Below are 22,448 nucleotides of genomic sequence, written 5' to 3'. Positions count from 1 at the left end.
CTGTGATTTGGGTCTCCATCTCGGCGTCCGGCCGCTCGGCGGATTCCCTCTGCACTTTCAGCAGCAGAACTTTCTTTAACTCCTCGTGCAGCCTTTCTTTCTGCGCCTAAATATATAAATAAAAAAAAAATACCCCAAAATGTAACAAATCTCACAATTTTTATAAATCAAAATTAAAAAAAATAATTAAAATGTCATAAATTTCCCAATTCTTATGAATCAATATTTGGCATCAATTCAACCAAAAGATATTCATTATTATATTATCATTGTTATTATTGCTATTGTTATAATAATTATTATTATATTATTATCATTCTGTATTATTATTATTATTATTATCATTGTTATTATTGCTATTGTTATAATAATTATTATTATATTATTATCATTCTGTATTATTATTATTATTATTATTATTATCATTGTTATTATTGCTATTGTTATAATAATTATTATTATATTATCATTCTGTATTATTATTATTATATTATCATTGTTATTATTGTTGTTGTTGTTATTATTATTATTTATTGTTTATATTCAGCAAATAATAAAACAACGGATCTGCTGAATTTTCCCCCCCTCTAATCACATAAAACACAAAAACGTTTAAGAAGCTTTTTTTTTCGGGGTCTACGGCAACAACCTATCAGAGCCCGCCTTTATGCCACATGACAATTAATGGCAAAAATGATGATCCACCCGACGGGGTAACTATTTACCCCCCTGGGGCTGGGACGGTGGGTACGGCACGCGGAAGAACGCGAATCACCGCGGCGGATGTGAAAGGGCGGGGCTCTGTGAATAACGTCCATTTTCCGCTCCCCCGGAGGAAATGCCGGGGAAGGATCCGGAATGTTCCGCGGAGATGATTGACGCTCTGGGTGGGGAAGCAGGAAAGACGCGGCTCGCGCTCCAGGGAAAGGAGACGAAGCGGCAGGAAGACGGCGCAGGGAGCCCGAATCACACAATGAGAACGCTTTGCTGCGGAACCTTCCGGGCAGTCGCTGGAATGATTGGATTACGGCTTGGAAGGGACAGTCAGGAAAGAATGGGGGGTCTCAAGAGAAGAGAGAGACGGGGGACGGGGAGAGACATTTAAATACATAAAGGGGTTAAATAAAATAAGAAGGAGAAAAGTTACAACAAGAGACCGAAATCTAACACTAGAGGATCAGAGATGGAAAGGAAGGGAGTTTTACTTTACTGAGAGGGGGATGGATACGTGGAACAGCCTCCCAGCAGAGGTGGTAGAGGGTAATACAGTGAGGGTATTAAACATGCATGGGATAGACATACGGCTCCTGAATCTAAGACGAGACCAACGACTGATTAAGGTTTGAGTCTTTACAGATTAGACGGGGGCCGCCGGGGGCCGGATGAGTTTTCTAGGGATTATATTTTGGATCTGCCCATTTTTTGAGAAGTTTTCCTCGCATGGCTTTTGGCTCCACGCGTGTCTCTCGCAGGCGCTGGGTGAGGCTCCGCCGTGCCAGTACTGTCCGCGGGGGCCGCCGTCTCGCTCCCTCTGGTTGGAGGGCGATGGCTCCGTTTAGCGATCCCTCCCAGTCGCTCGTCCTCGCCGTGCTCTCTTACCGTTCGCTCCGAGTCTTTGAGCTCCTCGGGGGTAGGGTGCGGGCGGCTGGTGGGGGGCGACTTCGGCTTCGGGGGACCGAACTTCTCTTTTACTTTTACTGGCTGGAAAATAAATGAAATGGGAGGTTCGATCTGTGAATGAAATGGGGCACAAGGATCCCTGTGTACAGCGCTACGGAATATGACGGCGCTATATAAAACAATAAACAATAATAATAATAAAAGAACAGAGTAGGTAACCATGAATATATAATGAGAGGTCTCTCTCTAGGAGGCCAATCAGCAGAAAGTGCTGAATTTAGCCACGCCTCCTGATTTAAAGGCCAAGCCCCGCCCCCTGGTCACCGAGTCGTACTTACGGAGGGCTCAGATCTGGAAGCGTGGCTCTCGGCCGGCTCCTCGGCTGCTCCTGCGGGGCACAGAGATAAAAATGATCAGAAGTTGCCCCAAATGGGGCTGTTATAAACATGGCGGCGACGAGTAGAGGGATCAGGGCTGAAACCGGACCCCCTGATATTCCGGGCGTCCCGGGAATTCTCTGGGAGGGCAGTAGAATGTAATTGCCCCCCCGCCCCTGCTCTTACTCCTATAACGTTACATTGTTACTTATATACCCCACAAGCCCAGTCCGCTGCTGGAATGGTGCCCACCGCCGACTCACTATTTGCCCCTCAGGTCTGAACACCCGGCCCCCACCCCTGGCGACAATGAGGGGCCACATGGCTTTCCGTACAGATATCGCTGAAAACTATCCCACATTTAGGGCTCTGCGGGCAGCTCTATAAATACCCCCGGGCGGGGTAAACACCAGCACTTAATGCCTCAGGCGTAGAAGCTCCGGCTCCCCGTGGAACGCCCGGAACATGCGCGGCCGCCCTGCGGTGGTTGGGTTACCGCCACGGCTTTAATGTTTGAGAGGAATTCCTGCTGGAAAGCGAAGGGGCAGCCGTCGCCCCCGCCGGGGTAAACACGGGGCTATTTTAGGAAACACGGGCTGGGCGGCTTAGGCCGTGAATATTGTGTAGGAGCAGCTGCCGCGTTCACTCCGGGGGGCCGCCCGGCTTAAATAAGATCACAGGGGGGGATATCTGGCTGTCCGACGGGGCCACCCCAGGAAAGTGCTTGTTACTAATGGCATTAAAGCCCCCCGGACCCTCCATCAGAGCGCCGGCACCATTCGGCCCAGAAGTTGCCCAGGGTGTAAATGCTGCCTAAAGCCCTCGCTGGCCCTGGTGGCCGTGTGCGGAACTGCAATCAAAACACAGAGAAAAGGCTTCTCGCTTCTAATCAGAGGATCCCAGGGGGGCAATTGCCCAGATGCCCCCTTACCTGCCACACCCAGCCAGATTTAAAACTGAAAATGCCAAAAAAAACAGCCCTCTGCCCTGCGTAGCCGGGTAACATGGGGCAGACATTGGGCTTTAGAAATTAACCCTTTAAAAGCAACATACATGAGTCATTCACAGGGGCAAATACAGAGGCAGCCGAGGGCAATTAGATCAGCATTTAGCGAGACCCTGGGGTGGATTCATGACGAAGCAAAGAATTCTTTTTCCCCCAGTGAGCTTCGGAGGGCATCTAAGACTGAGCGGGTGATGGGAGTTGCTGGCCGGGGTGCCCATTCCAGCTTCCCACGCCTGGCACGGCTGCCCACGCTCGGCCATTACACGAAAGGTCAGAGCTTCATAGATGGAATTCTCCGTGCCCCGGGGGACAAAGGGCCGGCACGGCGGGACCCCCTCAACAGGCATTGCAGGCATTCCGAGGAACGGGCCGGACAATGGGCTCCCTTAATTCACGGCCGAGTCTCGCTTTAACCCTTCAGCCGCTGGGCGACGTGGGCAGCTCTCAAACGACACACTGTGCAGGGGCCCCGCGGCTGGAGGAAAACATGATGGTTAGCAATAGAGAGCCCGCCACGGAAAACTTAGCGATCCCCCTAATCGTATAGAGCAGATCCCGAGAGGACACCGAGATCTAATGTGGCTGGGGAACAGAACCCAAAGAGTTAAAATACATTCAGAAAATAACTTTGTCCAGAGCCCAAAATGCCCGGGGGGCTCAGGGTAGCCACGGCCAGGAATCCCGAGCCCCCTGCTAAGGAACGGACTATTCCTGGAGCCTGGTCGCTCGTTTCGTGCTGACCTCTGACCTCCGTCCCCACCACATCCCGGCAGCATCTGCCCCGACGTGGCTGGAGGGTCCGGCGGTCCGGTTGGTGAAACCGTCGACACCGTTATCAGTGGAAATACGGCTCGTGTTATACATTAAACCTCTGAAGTGTAAGCTCTTGGGGACAGGGGCTCTTATTGCAATAACTGGAACCTCTTACACAAAACCTCGCTGTCTCAGATACCTCTTTAGGGGCATCGGCGGGGGAGAGGGGTATCAGGGGAGGAGAGAGGGGTATCAGGGGATGAGAGAGGGGCATCGGCGGGGGAGAGGGGTATCAGGGGAGGAGAGAGGGGTATCAGGGGAGGAGAGAGGGACATCAGGGGTGGAGAGGGGGGCATCAGGGGAGGAGAGAGGGGCATCAGGGGTGGAGAGAGGGGCATCAGGGGAGGAGAGAGGGGCATCAGGGGTTCGGGAAGGAAAAAGGGAGTGATCACAGCGAGGTGTGTATATGTACCGGTCACTCGTGGGGTATTTGAGCGGTCGGTACTGGGACCCGGACTATTTAATATTTTTATTAGCGATAGTTTCAGTGAAATCTGTCTTTTTGCCGATTATATAAAGACCTGCAGGGGGGAAAAAGCCAAATGGCAAATTATTTAAATAAATTCTATGACGGGGGAGGGGCAGCTGCAGTTTTATGTTGATAAATATAAAATAACGCACTTGGGACATAAAAATCCCAGCGCAGAATATAAGATCGGGGGCCCCTGCGCTGTCAGCGACAAAGGAAAAGTGTATAGTGAGGGGCATTAGGGGTAGGAAGGGGGTTCTGCCCCCTTACAGCTCCTTGGTCAGACCTCACGTAGAGCGTTTGGGGCAATTCTGGAGACCCCCGTCTGCAGGGGGATAATGGAGAGAGATCAGAGGAGGCGACTGAAATGGGGAGCGGTCTGCGGGATAAAATGTTAGGACTATGTAGTTTTAAGTGATTTGGGGCTCAACAAGGGACTGACCAGGGACACTTGGCAGGTATGGTCAGTATGGTGGCACATTTAATGGCTATCGGGTTCGGCGGGGGGGCCGTAGAGATCTTCTTGTTTACTCCAAACGAACATTTGGAGAACGCGAGTCTCATTCAGTCTCCATCTTTGGATGAGTTTCAGACAAATGGTACGACCCACGCAGCCCCCCCACCGCGTTCCAAAGAGCCGCCAGACGGGGGTCCCCCAAAAACCCCCAGCAGCAGAAACCCGAGTCCCCTGGGGCCAAACGTCCAAAACCGTCACAAATGTTTGTTTGGGGTCAGTGTCCGGGGTCCCGGGATAATTCTGTGGCCCCATCTGTGGCCCCTCGGCCCCCCATTGCCATTCCAGCCTGGACGTGGACCAGGGATTTCATTGTTGGTGGGCGAGTGGGATGGGGGATGGGAACCTCCTCGTTTTTATGTATTGCGGTATATATATATCCTGTCAGCGAGGCTTTGTATTGGGCGGGTGGGCTTCACGAGACCCCGGAATGTGGCATTCGTGACACGCTAACGTCATGCCAAGGAAAATATCCGAGGAATTCGAACGCGGAACGGAGTCAGGAGGAAGGAGCTTTTCCTGAAACATCATAAACCTCTCCAAAGCCGCAGACAATGGGGCGTCCTATCCGGGGCGGCCCCCGCAGACCCCCCATCTCCCCCCATCATAAACCATTTACATTCTGGAGTCAGGGAACGCACATCCTTCCTGAACCCGGCCAGGAAGACGCTTCATCAAATACTTAACCCTTTAAGCAGCTCCCGGGTAGGAGCCACATTCTGTGAGAAGCTCAGCCATTGGCCCCTACAGCCCAGGAATTCAATCCGGTTCCATAGCCGGTCTCCTAAATGCCCTTACTGCTTCCCGTAATGATCAAAGCACCGCGAGACTACAACTCCCATCAGCCTCATCAGAACATCGACCGATTGTTGATGTGCTTTTAGGACGTCGCCTCCTCTTATTACAACGCCGTCAGGCAATCAGATGTACGGCCAATCCGCTCGTGCCACAGGTGGCAAAAAGTGGTTTTCTTCAGGCAAGAAGCATTTTGGCCGTGTGCCCCAGCACTGTATACAGTAATAACCCCCCCAGCGCTGTATACAGTAATATAACCCCCAGCACTGTGTACAGTAATATAACCCCCCAGCGCTGTATACAGTAATATAACCCCCAGCGCTGTATACAGTAATATAACCCCCCAGCGCTGTATACAGTAATATAACCCCAACGCTGTATACAGTAAGATAACCCCCCAGCGCTGTATACAGTAATATAACCCCCAGCGCTGTATACAGTAATATAACCCCCAGCGCTGTATACAGTAATAATACCCCCCCGCGCTGTATACAGTAATATAACCCCCAGCGCTGTATACAGTAATATAACCCCCAGCGCTGTATACAGTAATATAACCCCCAGCACTGTATACAGTAATATAACCCCCAGCGCTGTATACAGTAATATAACCCCCAGCGCTGTATACAGTAATATAACCCCCAGTGCTGTATACAGTAATATAACCCCCAGCGCTGTATACAGTAATATAACCCCCCAGCGCTGTATACTGTAATGTTAGTTGGTTTATCCGTTCCCCCATAGACTTTCATTAGTCAGAGAGTCCAGCTGGGTCATTAAGACTGAGCCATTCTATTGCTCCCCATTAGGGGGTTTAGTAGATCGGGGGGTTTAGTAGATAACAGAGCGAGAATCATACAAACGTCTGAAAACATATTTTGGGGCAAAAACTGCAACTGGGGTAAAAAAGGAACCAGCGAAATATTTCTAGAAACTAAATTTGAATCTGATACTCGGAGAGAGGTCTGCATTATCATTTATTATTTGTTAAAGATTGTTGACATCTGGTGGACCTCCAAAGGACTTCTGATGAAGAACATCACAGTAATGACAGATTGGGGGTCTCCTCACCGATAACCAATGAACAACGAGACATTTCTGCTTGATAAACAAGCCTATCATTGCTACGAGGAGGAGAGCGCTCGGGGTCTTGTGAAGGAGAGACCACCCTGTCCCTAAAGGACACGATTCTCAATAACAGATAAGAAACCAACGATTCCAGTAATACGTAGCAAGAATCTCATCGGACTCTCTGACTAATGAAAGTCTATGGAGGAACGGACTTCATTAGCATCGCCATAAAGCATCAGCTCAGTGTGGTGTTTGAGCCGGGAAATTCACCCAAAATATCACATGACTGACAGCACCGGCGGCTCCAGATCTGCAGATAAAGGGGGGTTATTGGGGAAAATGGCATAAAACCGGGTTTTTGTCAATTCTACGTTGGCCAACTCTGTATGATAATCGGCCAATTCATCAAAATAATCAATGGAGTGCTACTGCTTATTGGGTCGCCATTTTGGTTGCTATGGTGATAAATCCACTTATCAAAGTAACTTTTTTTCATACACAAACCCCTTTTTTCTCCTGCCACACCCACTGATAATCGGTGCAAATCCCATCACTCCCTGCGATGCTTCCTGGCGTTATTATAAATTCTTTATTGCAGAGAATTAATAGATTTTAAAAAAAGGAAGAAAAAATTGCAACATTTTTCTAAACAGAAAGAGCCCAAAACAACACAGAGATACAATGTATCAATCAGCATTATTCCGGAAATGTGACGTCCGAGCCTTTTACCCCCTGCCGGGGCAAATTAGATACGTAAACAATCAACGGCCAGATAATAGACCCTACAAAAAAAATGGCTAAATGACACGGAGACCGAGAACCTGCCGGCCCCATCCGGCCCCCGTCTAGTCGCCGTTTCTCCTGCTGTAAAGACTCAAACCTTAATCAGTCGTCGGTCTCGTCTTAGATTCAGGAGCCGTATGTCTATCCCATGCATGTTTAATCCCCTCGCTGTATTACCCTCTACCCCCTCTGCTGGGAGGCTGTTCCACTTATCTACCACCCTCTCTGTAAAATAATGTTGCTGCCCTACAGCTATGACACCCCGAAACACAGAGATTAACTCACCGACGTTCACACAATCACTTGAAATAAAAATAAATAAATGTACACAAACACACGACTCCTCCGTATAACCCAGTCCCTGTGCCGCAGGGATACTGGCTGCTATCGGGTGGACGTTCCATATTACGCCAGTTGGTCGCTTCCATCTCCCGATTCCACGTCTGATATTAAACCCTCGGCCCTGATTCTGTTTCTATTACACTGAATCTTCATCAAACCAAAAGTACTTTCCCTACCACCTCTGCTGGCAGGGCAGTCCTTATATCCACAACACTTGATACAATATTATCTTGTAACATTACCCTAAAAGCTTTTCCTTAACACATAAGATGCATTCCACAGGCTGCTGATTATTTCGGGTTCCGGCGTTAAGGTCGGGGGTTGGAATCAGAGACGCTCCAAATAATAAGCATTTTGTTTTAAAAATATAGCAGAAAATTGTGCTGAAATTCTACGGACCCCCCATCGGCAGCCATAAGACGGGGGGATTCTAGGGAGCCGACCAGAGGCAAAAGCGGCTGTCTTAATGTCAAATATTAGGAAAAAAAAATTTTATGCAAAAAAATGAATTTTCCAAAAAGTCACAAAAGCCAAATTTGCAGATTTCTGGTAAAGACCTGATTTCCGGCTCCTGGTGTAAAATTAGGGGCAGAATAGCGCAATTACCTCCGCTGCTCACAAAAACACCCCCGTTATTAACTCTTTGTATGCCTGTCACTTGGCACCCTGGCATTACGTACCCAGCGGCCCCCGCTCTGCAGGTAAATGGCATCTTACCGGTCCCGGGTGGTGCTGTGTGTGGCCCCTGCTGGCCCCCTGCTCGCTCCTGGAGCAGCCTGTAGCCTGGACGGTGCGGTCACTGCCGGAGCTGTCACTGTGTCTGAAACCCAATGCCGGGGGGGGGGGGAGAGGCCAGGGCGCCGGCCCCTACCTCCCAAAAACATTCCGCCAGCCTGTGATTGGCTGCTGCCTGCTGACATCACACGGACCCCATCCTGCTGCCAGGGAATGCGATGGGACGGTCCCCTCTGATTGCAAGCTCTGCGGGACAGGGTCCCTCTGTGACGTAATCTCCTTATGACGGGGTTTCTATTGGCTGAAGCTCCTTGGGGCTCATGTTAAGCTTGAATTGAAGAGTGCAAGCTCTTGGGACGAGGTGTGGCTGTATAGGTTTCCATAGAAACTGCCGATGCATATTAACCCATTAGCAGCCCACCACAAAGAAGTTAGCACAGAAATCGGATTTACTAGTGGAGCCGCAGCCTGTCAAGGGGGCATTTGCCACCCCCAGGGGTATTTTACATTCATCATCAGGGCATAAAGGGCAGTCCATACATCTGTAAGCAGTTATCAGGGGGGGGCTGAGGATGGGGCATTAGATTGGGAGAATACCCCATTACCTTACTTTATGATGTCACGGGGTATTGTACTCAAGCCCCGCCCCTTTTGGACACAAACATTGCGATGAGGAGAGTCGCGGAGACGGACGCCTGGGTTTATTTGTGGAATCTGTAACTGGTGCAGGAATCGGGGTGGGGAGGAAGGAAGATGCGTGCTTTTCCCTGATGCGCTACTCCCACTCCCACGGCATTTATCCAGAAATCTTATTTAAGGTCCGGTTCCACTAATAGATCATGGATTGCGCTCTCCGGGAGTAATAATTATTACTATTATTAGTAAAAGTAATTATTATTAGTAGTAGTAGTCATAGTAGCAGTATTCAATATCATTATTACTAGTAATTACTATTATTAGTAGCAGTTTTAATTAATTATTATTATTATTATTATAAGTAGTATTAATTATTACTATTAGTAGTAGTAGTTTTAATTATTAGTAGTAATTATTATCAGTACTAATAGTAGTAGTCATAGTAGCAGTATCAATTATTAATATTAGTAGTAGTAGTAATTATTATTAGTAGTATTAGTAGGATTTATTATTATTATTATTATTATGAGTATTAATTATTATTAGTAGTAGTCATAGTAGTGGTATTAAATATTATTATTATTAGTAATTATTATTTGTAGTAGCAGTTTTATTTATTATTAGTAGTGATTATTAGTAGTAGTAGCAGTGTTCTCTTGTGCGCACGCACATAGCATTTTTAGAGAGCGCACACGTCCAAAAATTGTGCGCACAACAGGATTTCCCAATAAAAAAACCCTATATATAATTTTTTTGATAGTTTACGCGGCGTAAATTTTGGCTCTGGGAAAATTTTTGCACAAGAGAAATGTTCTGCGCACGCCAACTAAGAGAAATTAGATGGAACATTGAGTAGTAGTATAAATTATTATTATTAGTAATTTTTATTATTAGCAGTAGTAGTTTTAATGGTCAATATTAGTATTTATTAGTAGTATTGTAGTATTGGTAATTATTATTAGTAGTAATTATTAGTAATTAGTAGTATTAGTAGAATTATTATTATTAGGAGTAGTAATTATTATTATTATTAGTGTTAATTATTAGTAGTATTGGTAATTATTATTAGTAGCAATTATTAGTAATTAGTAGAATTATTATTATTAGGAGTAGTAATTATTATTAGTAGTATTGGTAATTATTATTAGTAGTAATTATTAGTAATTAGTAGTATTAGTAGAATTATTATTATTAGGAGTAGTAATTATTATTATTAGTAGTGTTAATTATTAGTAGTATTGGTAATTATTATTAGTAGTAATTATAAGTAATTATTAGTAATTAGTAGAATTATTATTATTAGGAGTAGTAATTATTATTATTAGTAGTATTAATTATTATTAGTGGTATTGGTAATTATTATTAGTAGTAATTATAAGTAATTATTAGTAATTAGTAGAATTATTATTATTAGGAGTAGTAATTATTATTATTAGTAGTATTAATTATTAGTAGTATTGGTAATTATTATTAGTAGTAATTATTAGTAATTAGTAGTATTAGTAGAATTATTATTATTAGGAGTAGTAATTATTATTATTAGTAGTATTAATTATTAGTAGTATTGGTAATTATTATTAGTAGTAATTATTAGTAATTAGTAGTATTAGTAGAATTATTATTATTAGGAGTAGTAATTATTATTATTAGTAGTGTTATAATTATGAATATTATTATTACTACCTTTTATTTAAAAACTACACACAAAAAAAATACAAGAACGTTTCAGTTTCTATGGCAACATCCTATCAGTGCCTGCTTTAGTGTCACGTGACGATTCAATGTTAAGCCTTTTTCCATGATTACAGAATTATTCCTGGGAATGGTGCTTCTAGCGCTGCGTTACGAAAGTCTGAAATTCAGCAGAATAAGTGGAACGGCAGCTTTAAAAAGATCTCCTGATCGGCTTTATAGTTACCAACTCTCCCTATTTAGTCAGGGCAGTCCCAGCATGTGGTATGGGCGGGGCTTGTTTATAGGGTAGGTGGTGCAGGATGGCACAATATGTCTTGTGATATGACATCATAGCTCAGCACATAACACTGTGACTGAGCCTTGTTGGGCCCCCTTATCATGCTGTAAGTGGCCCTTGGGGCTCCTGGCGGCCCTCGGATCCCCGCTTCTATTTCAGTCTCTCTAACGTTTCTCCCTGACTTGGCATTTCCACTTCTCTTCTGCTCCTGGGCATGGTGGGCACTCCGAGCGCAGATAACTCTGTGGGGTATTTTGGTGAGGAAGCGGGCGCCGAGTAAACTCCGCTCTCTATCACGGACGAGCAGCTCCTTCCTGCCTCTTATCTGCGCAGCGAGTGGGAAGCAGCTTCCCCTCAGGATGCGGCCGCTTTCTATATATGATATATACTGTATATATACGTTCCCAGCGGGGGGGGGCTCTGCGCACGTACTTCTAGAACCTGCCAATCATTCAGCCTCGTTACGGCTTATTTATATATCGCCCGCAGGTTCCGCGGCGCAGTTACAAAAAGTAAATAAACGTTCGTTACTTTGTATCCGAGTCATAAATCCGTTGCGTTCCACCTGCTGCGAATCCAGAAGATTTACTACATACAAAGCGGGTACCGGCTAGAAGAGGCCCTGTCCCGAAGAGCTTACAATCTTTTAGACATGCAGCTTGCTATGTAAACCAGATATTTTTGGGTTGGTCCCAGACAAGTGTAACTTTACTGAGGGGGTGGTGGATAAGTGGAACAGCCTCCCAGCAGAGGGGGTAGAGGGTAATACAGTGAGGGGATTAAACATGCATGGGATAGACATACGGCTCCTGAATCTAAGACGAGACCAACGACTGATTAAGGTTTGAGTCGTTACAGCAGGGGAAACGGGCGACTAGACGGGGGCCGAATGGGGCCGATCCACCGGATGATCGCCTTATAGTTAATTCCTTGGGTGGAGGAGCTAAGTGCAGAGTTCCTTTGCTTGTTGGACGGACGGACGGGGTACGATCAGAGCCCGAGGAGTTTTACCCGCAGAGGTATAAAGGTCACATTTGTCAGCTTTTGACTTCCTCCCCTCAGGGTCTCCCACCCTTTCCTTCCTAAAACGCACAAAAAATTAGATCAGCGGAATGTGAACCAGAGATTCCAGCCCTCCAAACCTAATGAACCAAGAAACCAACCCCACCGGGAGTCGCCTCAATAATATAACGGAGCCCGCATTCTACAGACAAAAACCCCCAAATAACAACGCATACAGATTCAATCCAGCAACTATATATATAATAGTAATACCCCCCCCAGCGTATACTGTATACAGTAATACCCCCCCAGCGCTGTATACGGTAATATAACCCCCAGCGCTGTATACAGTAATATAATCCCCGGCGCTGTATACAGTAATATAACCCCCAGCACTGTATACAGTAATATAACCCCCAGCGCTGTATACAGTAATATAACCCCCCAGCGCTGTATACAGTAATATAACCCCCAGCGCTGTATACAGTAATATAACCCCCAGCGCTATATACAGTAATATAACCCCCAGCGCTGTATACAGTAATATAACCCCCAGCGCTGTATATAGTAATATAACCCCCAGCGCTGTATACAGTAATATAACCCCCCAGCGCTGTATACAGTAATATAACCCCCCAGCGCTGTATACAGTAATATAACCCCCAGCGCTGTATACAGTAATATAACAGCCCAGCGCTGTATACAGTAATATAACCCCCCAGCGCTGTATACAGTAATATAACCCTCGGCACTGTATACAGTAATATAACCCCCCAGCGCTGTATACAGTAATATAACCCCCAGCGCTGTATACAGTAATATAACCCCCCCAGCGCTGTATACAGTAATATAACCCCCCAGTGCTGTATACAGTAATATAACCCCCAGCGCTGTATACAGTAATATAACCCTCGTTACTGTATACAGTAATATAACCCCCAGCGCTGTATACAGTAATATAACCCCCAGCGCGGTATACAGTAATATAACCCCCCCGCGCTGTATACAGTAATATAACCCCCAGCGCTGTATACAGTAATATAACCCCCAGGGCTGTATACAGTAATATAACCCCCAGCACTGTATACAGTAATATAACCCCCAGCGCCGTATACAGTAATATAACCCCCAGCGCTGTATACAGTAATATAACCCCCCGCACTGTATACAGTAATATAACCCCCAGCGCTGTATACAGTAATATAACCCCCAGCGCTGTATACAGTAATATAACCCCCAGCGCTGTATACAGTAATATAACCCCCAGCGCTGTATACAGTAATATAACCCCCAGCGCTGTATACAGTAATATAACCCCCCCAGCGCTGTATACAGTAATATAACCCCCGGCGCTGTATACAGTAATATAACCCCCAGCGCTGTATACAGTAATATAACCCCCAGCGCTGTATACAGTAATATAACCCCCAGCGCTGTATACAGTAATATAACCCCCAGCACTGTATACAGTAATATAACCCCCAGCGCTGTATACAGTAATATAACCCCCAGCGCTGTATGCCCTGCATAATTTGTATTCCCAGTTGAGATGATGCTTTATGGCGATGCTAATGAAGATTCCATAGACTGTCATTAGTCAGAGAGTCCAACTGGGTGATTAAGACTGAGGCATTCTATTGTTCCCCGCAGGCAGTATGATAAGGAGTCGGGGTGTTTAGTAGATCGAGGATCATACAAACGGCTGAAAACATATTATGGGGCAAAAACTACAACTGGGGTAAAAAAGAAAATCTTTTTAATCTGATTCTAGGAATCGAACAGATAGCGGGAGATCGGCTTTCAGTTGCTGATCGGTTAATGAAGTCTTCGTAAGTTTAGGTTGGGTACGAAGGACAGGAAACGGATCGGATGATCTCAGTTCTGCCACCGGTCTCAGCTACTCCGAGGAGCTCTAGGGTCGGACCCCACAACCTGTTCCCCGTATTTGTTAATAAATTTGTAATTCGGGTTCTAATGAGCAGAATTTTAATGAATTGACCACAAAAATCAATCCATGAAACTTGAAACATCCAGAAGGTAAGACTCCCCCAACCCGGAAATCTGCCCCCCGGCTGGAGAGCCCCCTGGTGGACACTCAATGAGCGCACGTTTGGGGGGCTGGGAGTAAATGGAGGAATGAAAGAGATGGAAATATAAACAGGGGCAGGGAAAAAAAGGGGGTTATTTTCTGAACCCACAGAGCTTACAATCTAACACAAGAAGCTCGAGGATTTGAAGCCGCTGAAGCACGGCAGTCCCGGAATATCCCAAAATGCGTTTCACCGTCCATTGTTAAATATTTGGGATTCAATTTATTATCATTTTTTGTGTGCATTAAATATTAATATTTTTGCGTTTAAATAAAAAAATAGAGATTAGGCAGAAATCCAAGTTACATATAAAGTAATTATCACACAATAGCGGCAAAATCACATTTTGGTTAACCCTTAATATCCAGATCTCAAAGTATTCAAATTTTCCCAAAACCTGTTAAAAATAACGGGCATTTCAGGCTGTAAATCCGGTTCCGGACTCTGTCTGAAAGGGGGGAAAAAAACATTCTTTTTAACATTCTATTTTAGAATGCAGGAAAATTAATATTTTGGGGGAGGAAACATTTGTAACCCTATCAGGGCCAGAGAAACCAGCAATTTGTTGGGATAAACCGACCCGGTGCTAATGAATCAAATGGGGGAAAAAAATGTAAAATTTTTGATAAATTAAAAAAAAAAAAAAAAAAAAAAAAAGGGTTTTCGATAAATTCCCAATTTCTGATAAGACGTTAAGACCCAAACCTCACAAAAACTACGAGCGTTTATAAGTCAATGGGTTATAATATTGAGGGTAAACTGGCTGTACCGGTAAATTCCATAGAAACCCAGAACCCGCTGGCAGATCGGCCCCATCCGGCCCCCGTCTAGTTGCCCGTTTCTCCTGCTGTAAAGACTCAAACCTTAATCAGTCGTTGGTCTCGTCTTAGATTCAGGAGCCGTATGTCTATCCCATGCATGTTTAATACCCTCACTGTATTACCCTCTACCACCTCTGCTGGGAGGCTGTTCCATGTATCTACCACCCTGTCAGTAAAGTAAAACTTCCTTCCGTTCCATCTCAGCCTCTGACTCTGTTAGATTCCCCTCTTGTAACGTTTGGCTGATAACCCGCGCAGGTGACATACCGGAGGCGGAAGCCGGGGACCAGGTAACTCCGAATATCCGATGAAAGCAGTCGCACATTTTCTGGGTATCTTTTAATTCCCTTGCTGGAAAGTGTTGTGAAGCCGGTGGAGACCCCCGCGCTGCCCCCCGTCCCGTCCCGTCCCGTCCCGTCCTCCCCGTCCGCCCGGCCACACACACAGAATGCACATAACCCCGGCAGATTAACAGAGGGGCCGCGTCAGCATTTCCGAAAAGCCCCTCGCTGCGCCCGGCTTTGTCCCGCGCGGGGAGGGTTTAGCGGACGCAGCCAGAAGCCGTTGTCGGCAGCTTTGGGGACGGCGAGAAACGCAGCGCTGGGCTGTCTGAAGCGACAAATAAGGGGCGCCGCGGACTCATCCCACTAATGTGTGTAATATATATATATATACCGCACTCGTTAGGCGGCCGAGAGTCGGGGGAACAAACCTTGGGGTAGTGGGCACAAGAGCGTATACAGCACAGCGGGGTATATTACCGCATACAGCACAGGGGGGGGTATATTACCGTACACAGCGCAGGGGGGTATATTACTGTATACAGCGCGGGGGGGGTTATATTACCGTATACAGTGCTGGGGGGGTTATATTACCGTATACAGCGCTGGGGGGTTATATTACTGTATACAGCGCTGGGGGGTTATATTACTGTATACAGCGCTGGGGGGGTTATATTACCGTATACAGCATGGGGGTTTATGTTCGAGGAGGAAATATGTCCCATGCGACTTGCCCTTTAAACATAGGATCCCCCGGTCGTCGGCGTTCGTATCGGGTCACACATTTTATTTAGCGTCGAGGGCCGGGCGGCGGGCCGAGCGCGGGGAGTTATCAGCCCGAATCACAGCATCCGCTACACCCCGCCTTGGCAGATAAAGCCGGGCGCATCGTTTCCATTCGCAGGAGGATCCAAAAACCTGGCTTTCCAAAATATATTTCATGGAAACGAAAAGCAAAACCCAACGGACCCGTTATTTATTAAAAGAAATTATAAAAGTCTTAAAAATAAGTATTTCTGCCATTAGCCCCCAGGGGAGCCTCCCCCCCCCCCCCCCAACCCTCTCAGATACCGGCTAGTGGGCACAAGACGAAACCTAAAATGACTCAAGTCAAGGAGCCCAATAAATAATTATATACAGTATCCAGACAAACACCGCCGGGACTTGCTCTTCGTTTCCAGGGGCAGACATCTCTTTAAACCCAAAGAACGGAGACAAACTCAGCGGAGTTCACATTTTATGCCAAGTTGTGTTTTTATTGCTTATTTAAATACATTTTACGCGTTTAGCACCCGTGGCGGCCCCCGAAGAAGCCGTTCTGTGAACAGAGAACACGATCCGTGCGTTGGAGCGGAGCGCGGCGGCTACAGCGGAAACGCACAAACCCTGAGCTTTGATTGGTCCACGACGGATTGCGCAAGTTTGGGAGTAAATAACCCAGAGCTGGGGGGCGGGGGTCAATAGTCCAAGCCCAGTAATGACATCACAGATACCAGTCATCCCCCCGCAGGGACGGCAGCGTAAGCGCCTCCATCCTCGGTCATGTGAGGGGGTCTTGTGTTTTCTCAAACCGCTCATGGATCCCCCATTACTAGAAAGAGAAAAAAAAAAGATTTAGGGTCCCGGTTCTGGAACACGCAGCAGTCTGAAGGGGGGGAATAAGGGGGTAGTTTCCAGCAGCGTGGCAGAGAGCAGATTTCTTACCTGACGCGTTTTGAGACACCGGGGCAAAAAGCAAAACGCGTCGCCCGCTAGTCAGGGAGCAACAGGGCAAGCCATGCATGAAGGCAGCGCTGGCACTGTAAGGCTAGAGGCTGCCGGATGACGTGGGTCGGGGCTCTGTACGGTGCGCCGGAGGGGACATTCCAAGACATTTGGGACGACGCTCGGCTTCTAGCTTTGCGACAGAAGACACCCCAATACTAGAGAGCCCGTACCGGCAGGCAACCGGACAAACAAACCAAGAACCCCCGGACCCCCACAGCGTTATTAGCCCGGAACAGGATTACAGCCAGAAATAAGAGCCGAAAACGCGTTACCTCCCGGTCACGCCTGCGGCTTCTGAAACGGCACCGAAAACGTCACAGGAGATCCCTCTGCAATCATAAAAAACAGATTATCGGGAGAAAGCCCCCAAAAAGGCCACGAGCGCGGGTTATGTAAACAGCTTCTTACCTCGGAAACGCCGCGCGTCCTTACAGAGCGGAACCTCCCCGAGCGCCGACACAAACGCAGGGTTGTTGATACAGGTCTGGAACCAGCGGTTGGTGCTGATGTACGGCTCGCGGAATGAGGGATCGAACACCTGCATTAAAGCAGGGATCGGCGTCACGGTACTACAGACTTGTTAAAAGTCAGCTTGAGGAATATGGTGGACTTAAAGGAAGGACATAGAGACACGATATTACCAGGACATAGGGCCACAGCAGGGCCGAAGCTACGGCGATATCAGCCACAGAAATCCGCTCGCCAACCATGTACGTGCGCGCCCGCAGGTGAGACTCGAGAACGGACATCACCCTCTTAAACATCTTTACTGCATTCTCTGCGGACTGAAGAAACAGAGGAAAGAGGCACACAAGGGGTTAAAAAACATTAAGCAAAAATGAAGGAGACCTGGGGAGGACGGTAACCCTCGGGGAAGTTTTTTTTTTTTTTTTGCAGTGGTCTCTCTCAAGCTACTTCCAGTACCCTCTCACCGGAGAGCAACGAGAAGACCCCCTTACTGTCCGCACCCTCGTCACCTCCTCGCAGGTGGCTTCTCCCGCAAGATGGTAATTATGGTGCAAATCAGACAATCATAAAAATCAGAAAATCCGAGACCTCAGCGCGGCGGCTACAACTCGGTCAGCTGCAGTAACAGCGGCTGAAGCTTCGCGAGAGGTCCGACCCACCTGCGCATGGTACGGAAGCAGCCCCATGATGGGGTACACCCAGGCGTAGACGAGAGGCGCTAATTCCTTGTCCGCGAAAGACAGCCATAGCTGGATGAGGGACTTCTCCCGGAGGCCGGAGCCCCGCAGCTCGTCGGAGGCAACTGTGGAGAGAGAGAGCGAGAGAAGACAATCACTTGGTGCCCGACGCGTTTTGAGACACCCGGCGCACACAGGCATTGAGCACGAAGCGCCGCCCACTAGTCGAGGAGCACCGGGGCAAACCATGTATCATGAGACGGCGCCGGCACGTTAAGGCTAGATGATGTAGCTAAGCCAAGAAGAGCGGAAGCCGTTACACCTGCAAAAAAAAGGGGGGGCTGACTTCATATTAACGTCTATGTTCTTAGAATGTGATGTCATCAAAGCCCCCTCTGGTGTAACGGTCAGGCGTCCCAATACTTTTGTCCACGTCGGACACATCTGCCCCTTTAGGAGCAGATTAAAATCTCGTACGTTAGACAGGTTTATCCAATGCGTTTCCGCCCCGACGCTGTATATCACAGAGCACAGGAAGCCCCCCCCCCAGGAATCGCATAAACGTACAGATAGAATTCCCTTCCTGAGGCTCCCTCCATCCCGAGAGCGTTACTGTAACCAGCGCGGCGAGTTTACGGGGGTCCGGGGTCGCGGTTATATTTAGTTGGCGCAGGTAGCGGTTATTGTTCGTGTGACTTCCCAGGGAGCGAGGCAGAGCCGGGATATCCTGAACGCGGAGCGGCGGCCGTCCGACCCCATCGCACGAGGGCCGGAACAGCTCAGCCGTTACTTTCTATCCGTTCAATGCGAATAAATAAAGGGTTACAAGGGGACCTGGATGAGAGACCCCATAATACCCACCCCCAGGAACGGGAAACGGGGGTACTTTGTATTTTAAGTACAACGCGAGGCAATTTATGTATCCGTGAACTACAGAGAGATTTATCAGGAAAGGGATTTTCCATTTTTAATCTAATTTCAATAAAATTCCATTTTTATTTGTTTTAAATTCTCATTAAAAAAATTTGAGAATCGACCCGATTAGTTGGGTGGGATCGTCGGTATAAAGGCTCGGAGGCACGGTATTTACACAAATATATACAATATAAATAAAATTACACACATACATATATACACATATACACACACACACACACACACACAATATATATATATATATCACACACACATTATATATACACACACACACACACACACACATTATATATACACACACACACACACATTATATATATATATATCACACACATCTAATTAGCATTACTACAGTTATACAAAAAGGGGTTTATTTACTAAAGGGCAATTTTAACCCTTTCATTCGCCATTCATTATTATAGGGCCCACACTGGCTAAAGGTTTCTTTAGCAACAGGCGGCGCTGGCCCTGTATAATGTATAAGTCAAAACATTAACCCTATGTTATACTGCAGAAGCTCATCGGGTGATCGGACCTTCATGGCGAACAGCAACACCAAGGTCCGGAAACACTCGCTTTAGTGAATAGACCCCAAGCTGTCAGGTGCTTTTGCCATCGTAGGAACAGATGTTTTCAATCTATTTGGATTGGTCGTTAGAAACATTTTAACATTAACTCCTTAAGGACAATGGGCGGTCACTATAGCGTTAAGCCGGCGTCCAGAGGAAGAATAAAAAGTATAAACAAGCAAACCCAGACCGTGGAGCAGAAAACGAGCGAGTCAGGCGGCCGCGGACAGAGAGACGTTTGTGGCCGAGGAATGCCGTGTAGGTTTAGTGAAGGACAGGCGCCGGACCCCTAACAGATGATCTGGTGGGCAGATTATTTCTGCCGGCTTTACAGAAAAGGCAGTAAATTAAGTCGCTTTTGTGTTTGAGGCATTTTCACTATTCTTATAACCACTGAGTGAATCAGCGCCTAAACGCCGCTTGGTTACATGCAGACAGAACCTCACAGCTTGCACCGAAACGCACGCCAACACTACAGTGTCCCTGTGATCAAACCTGCTGCAGCCGCGCATGCGCAACCTCGCTCAACTTAAAAAGCAGCACGTAGCGGTAGGACAGAGGTGACACCAGGGCTGCTCTGAGTGCCCCGGCAGTAAGAGAAATTCAAACCCCCCTCTTCCAAGTCAATAGGCTGAGAATGATGGGATTTGTAGTTCGGCACCCAGAGAGACGGCTGGGAACAGCTGCTGCTGACAAGAGGGTTATGTTACCCGCCTCAAAAACACGAGCGGGCATCAACCCCGAGTTAGTTATCAGCATGATACAGGATTATTAAAAAAAAAAGGGCACATCGTGATACGGGTATAAAGGAAAACCCTGGCACTGATTTATAGAGCGGGGCAATTAAAATGGATTGGGGGGTATCCAAAAAAAAATAAAAAAATGGCACCAGTGAATATTACACAGGGTTATAGCGCCACCAAGTGTGCAGATAGAGCATCGACGGCCGACACAACAGCATTTAACCAGCGCCAATATCTCCGCCATCACCGGTTCCATTCGCTTACGACTTACGTCTGACTGACGCTATACACCGTTTCATTTACACGACGCAGAAGGCGTCTCGGTCGGGTGGCCGCGGCGCGTATGTAAACGTGGCTGGTCAGGGTGCGGGTATCTTCAGCCCCGGATCGGTCATCAGAGGTAAAACGCTAACAAGTCGTTGTGGCGTGACTGTAACACGAGCTCTATGCCTCTGGCACGTCTGACACACACACACCTCGCTGTGCAATCAGCGGCACAATCCATACATCTAGACAAGATATACCGGCTCGGAGGAGCAGCCCCGTTACACGTCTCTCACACATTACCGCACAAAAGTCTGGGGTCACTTAGAAACTTCCTTGTTTTCGAAACATAAGATTTTCCCCATTAAAATATTAAATGGGTCAGAAATCCCATCACTCCTACGTTCCAACGGCCCTTTATCACTCCCATCACTCCTGTGTTCCAACGGCCCTTTATCACTCCCATCACTCCTGTGTTCCAATGGCCCTTTATCACTCCCATCACTCCTGCGTTCCAACGGCCCTTTATCACTCCCATCACTCCTGTGTTCCAATGGCCCTTTATCACTCCCATCACTCCTGCGTTCCAACGGCCCTTTATCACTCCCATCACTCCTGTGTTCCAATGGCCCTTTATCACTCCCATCACTCCTGCGTTCCAACGGCCCTTTATCACTCCCATCACTCCTGCGTTCCAACGGCCCTTTATCACTCCCATCACTCCTGCGTTCCAACAGCCCTTTATCACTCCCATCACTCCTGCGTTCCAACAGCCCTTTATCACTCCCATCACTCCTGCGTTCCAACGGCCCTTTATCACGCCCATCACTCCTGGGTTCGCTGATCCAAGTTTAAGTTTAAAAGGCTAATTGATGGTTAGAAACCCTTTTGTAATTATGTTACAGACAGAAACGTCCTCATTTTTCATGAAAACAGCCGAGTGACCCCAAACTTTTGAAGGGTTGCGTACCTTTTGATAGTTTGTGTTCCTCTGTTGTCTATCCTTTTGTAACAATGTTTCTGCTCAACAGACCCCCCAAACCTCGACGTTTACCCCCACATAACCCGAACCCCTCCATAAACGCATAAAAGGTTCCCCATTATTAGTAACGACAAGAAAGCAAATAAAAAGAGACCTACTGTAAGACACGATGGCGTCGTAGCCGTGCAGCGTCAAACCGTCCTCCTCTTCTACAAACCGGGGTCTCTGCAACACAAAACAGCAACTCAATATCTTATATGTATAAAAATTCATAAATGTTTTAACCAAAAATAAATAAAAATAGAAAAATATATATTCCTCTAGTCGGCACCTTGAGACCAGGCGAGTGTTTAACCCGAGGCTTATCAGGCCCAGCATCCTCAGCCGCCTGCGCCTCCTCACGCTCCAGCTGGAGATCCAGGCCGCCATGTTTAGCAGCGACAAGAACTGGGAAAATTTGCCAATGTCCTTCGCTATAAAACACCTAGAATATAAACACAAAAACTATTTAAACAAACGCCGCGTGTCATTAACTTTACCCCAGACGGCCGCTATCACCTAAACCGCGTTTTAATTAATACGTTTTTATTACGTTTGGGGGGCATCTTAAATCAGCTGTTACGGGCAGACGCTAAACTTTTACACAACGTATAGAAAAGGCCAACGTCCAGAAAAACGCAAAGGGGGGGCATAGGATAGATGGTTTCAAACCGCA

At 47.0% G+C, this 22,448-nt stretch overlaps 1 protein-coding gene across 1 annotated transcript; it reads right to left on the bottom strand.

Annotated features, from left to right (window-relative positions):
• Positions 1-16,901: 16,901 nt before the first annotated feature.
• LOC149273474 (elongation factor 1-gamma-like) lies at positions 16,902-22,162 on the bottom strand. The gene is made up of 6 exons (XM_089506247.1): positions 22,136-22,162; positions 21,892-21,958; positions 18,222-18,364; positions 17,736-17,879; positions 17,503-17,632; positions 16,902-16,918 (listed from the first exon to the last, which is right to left on the bottom strand). Exons 1-6 carry the CDS (start codon positions 22,160-22,162, stop codon positions 16,902-16,904), a joined length of 528 nt encoding a protein of 175 aa, XP_089362373.1.
• Positions 22,163-22,448: the final 286 nt, after the last annotated feature.

The sequence above is a fragment of the Sceloporus occidentalis genome, unplaced genomic scaffold (assembly GCF_023333645.1).
Source record: "Sceloporus occidentalis isolate IW3139 unplaced genomic scaffold, rSceOcc1.0.p SCAF_373, whole genome shotgun sequence".
Classification (NCBI taxonomy): Eukaryota; Metazoa; Chordata; class Lepidosauria; order Squamata; family Phrynosomatidae; genus Sceloporus; species Sceloporus occidentalis.
Note: the sequence above shows the minus strand (reverse complement) of the source record. Positions and strands in the feature narration are given on the sequence as shown.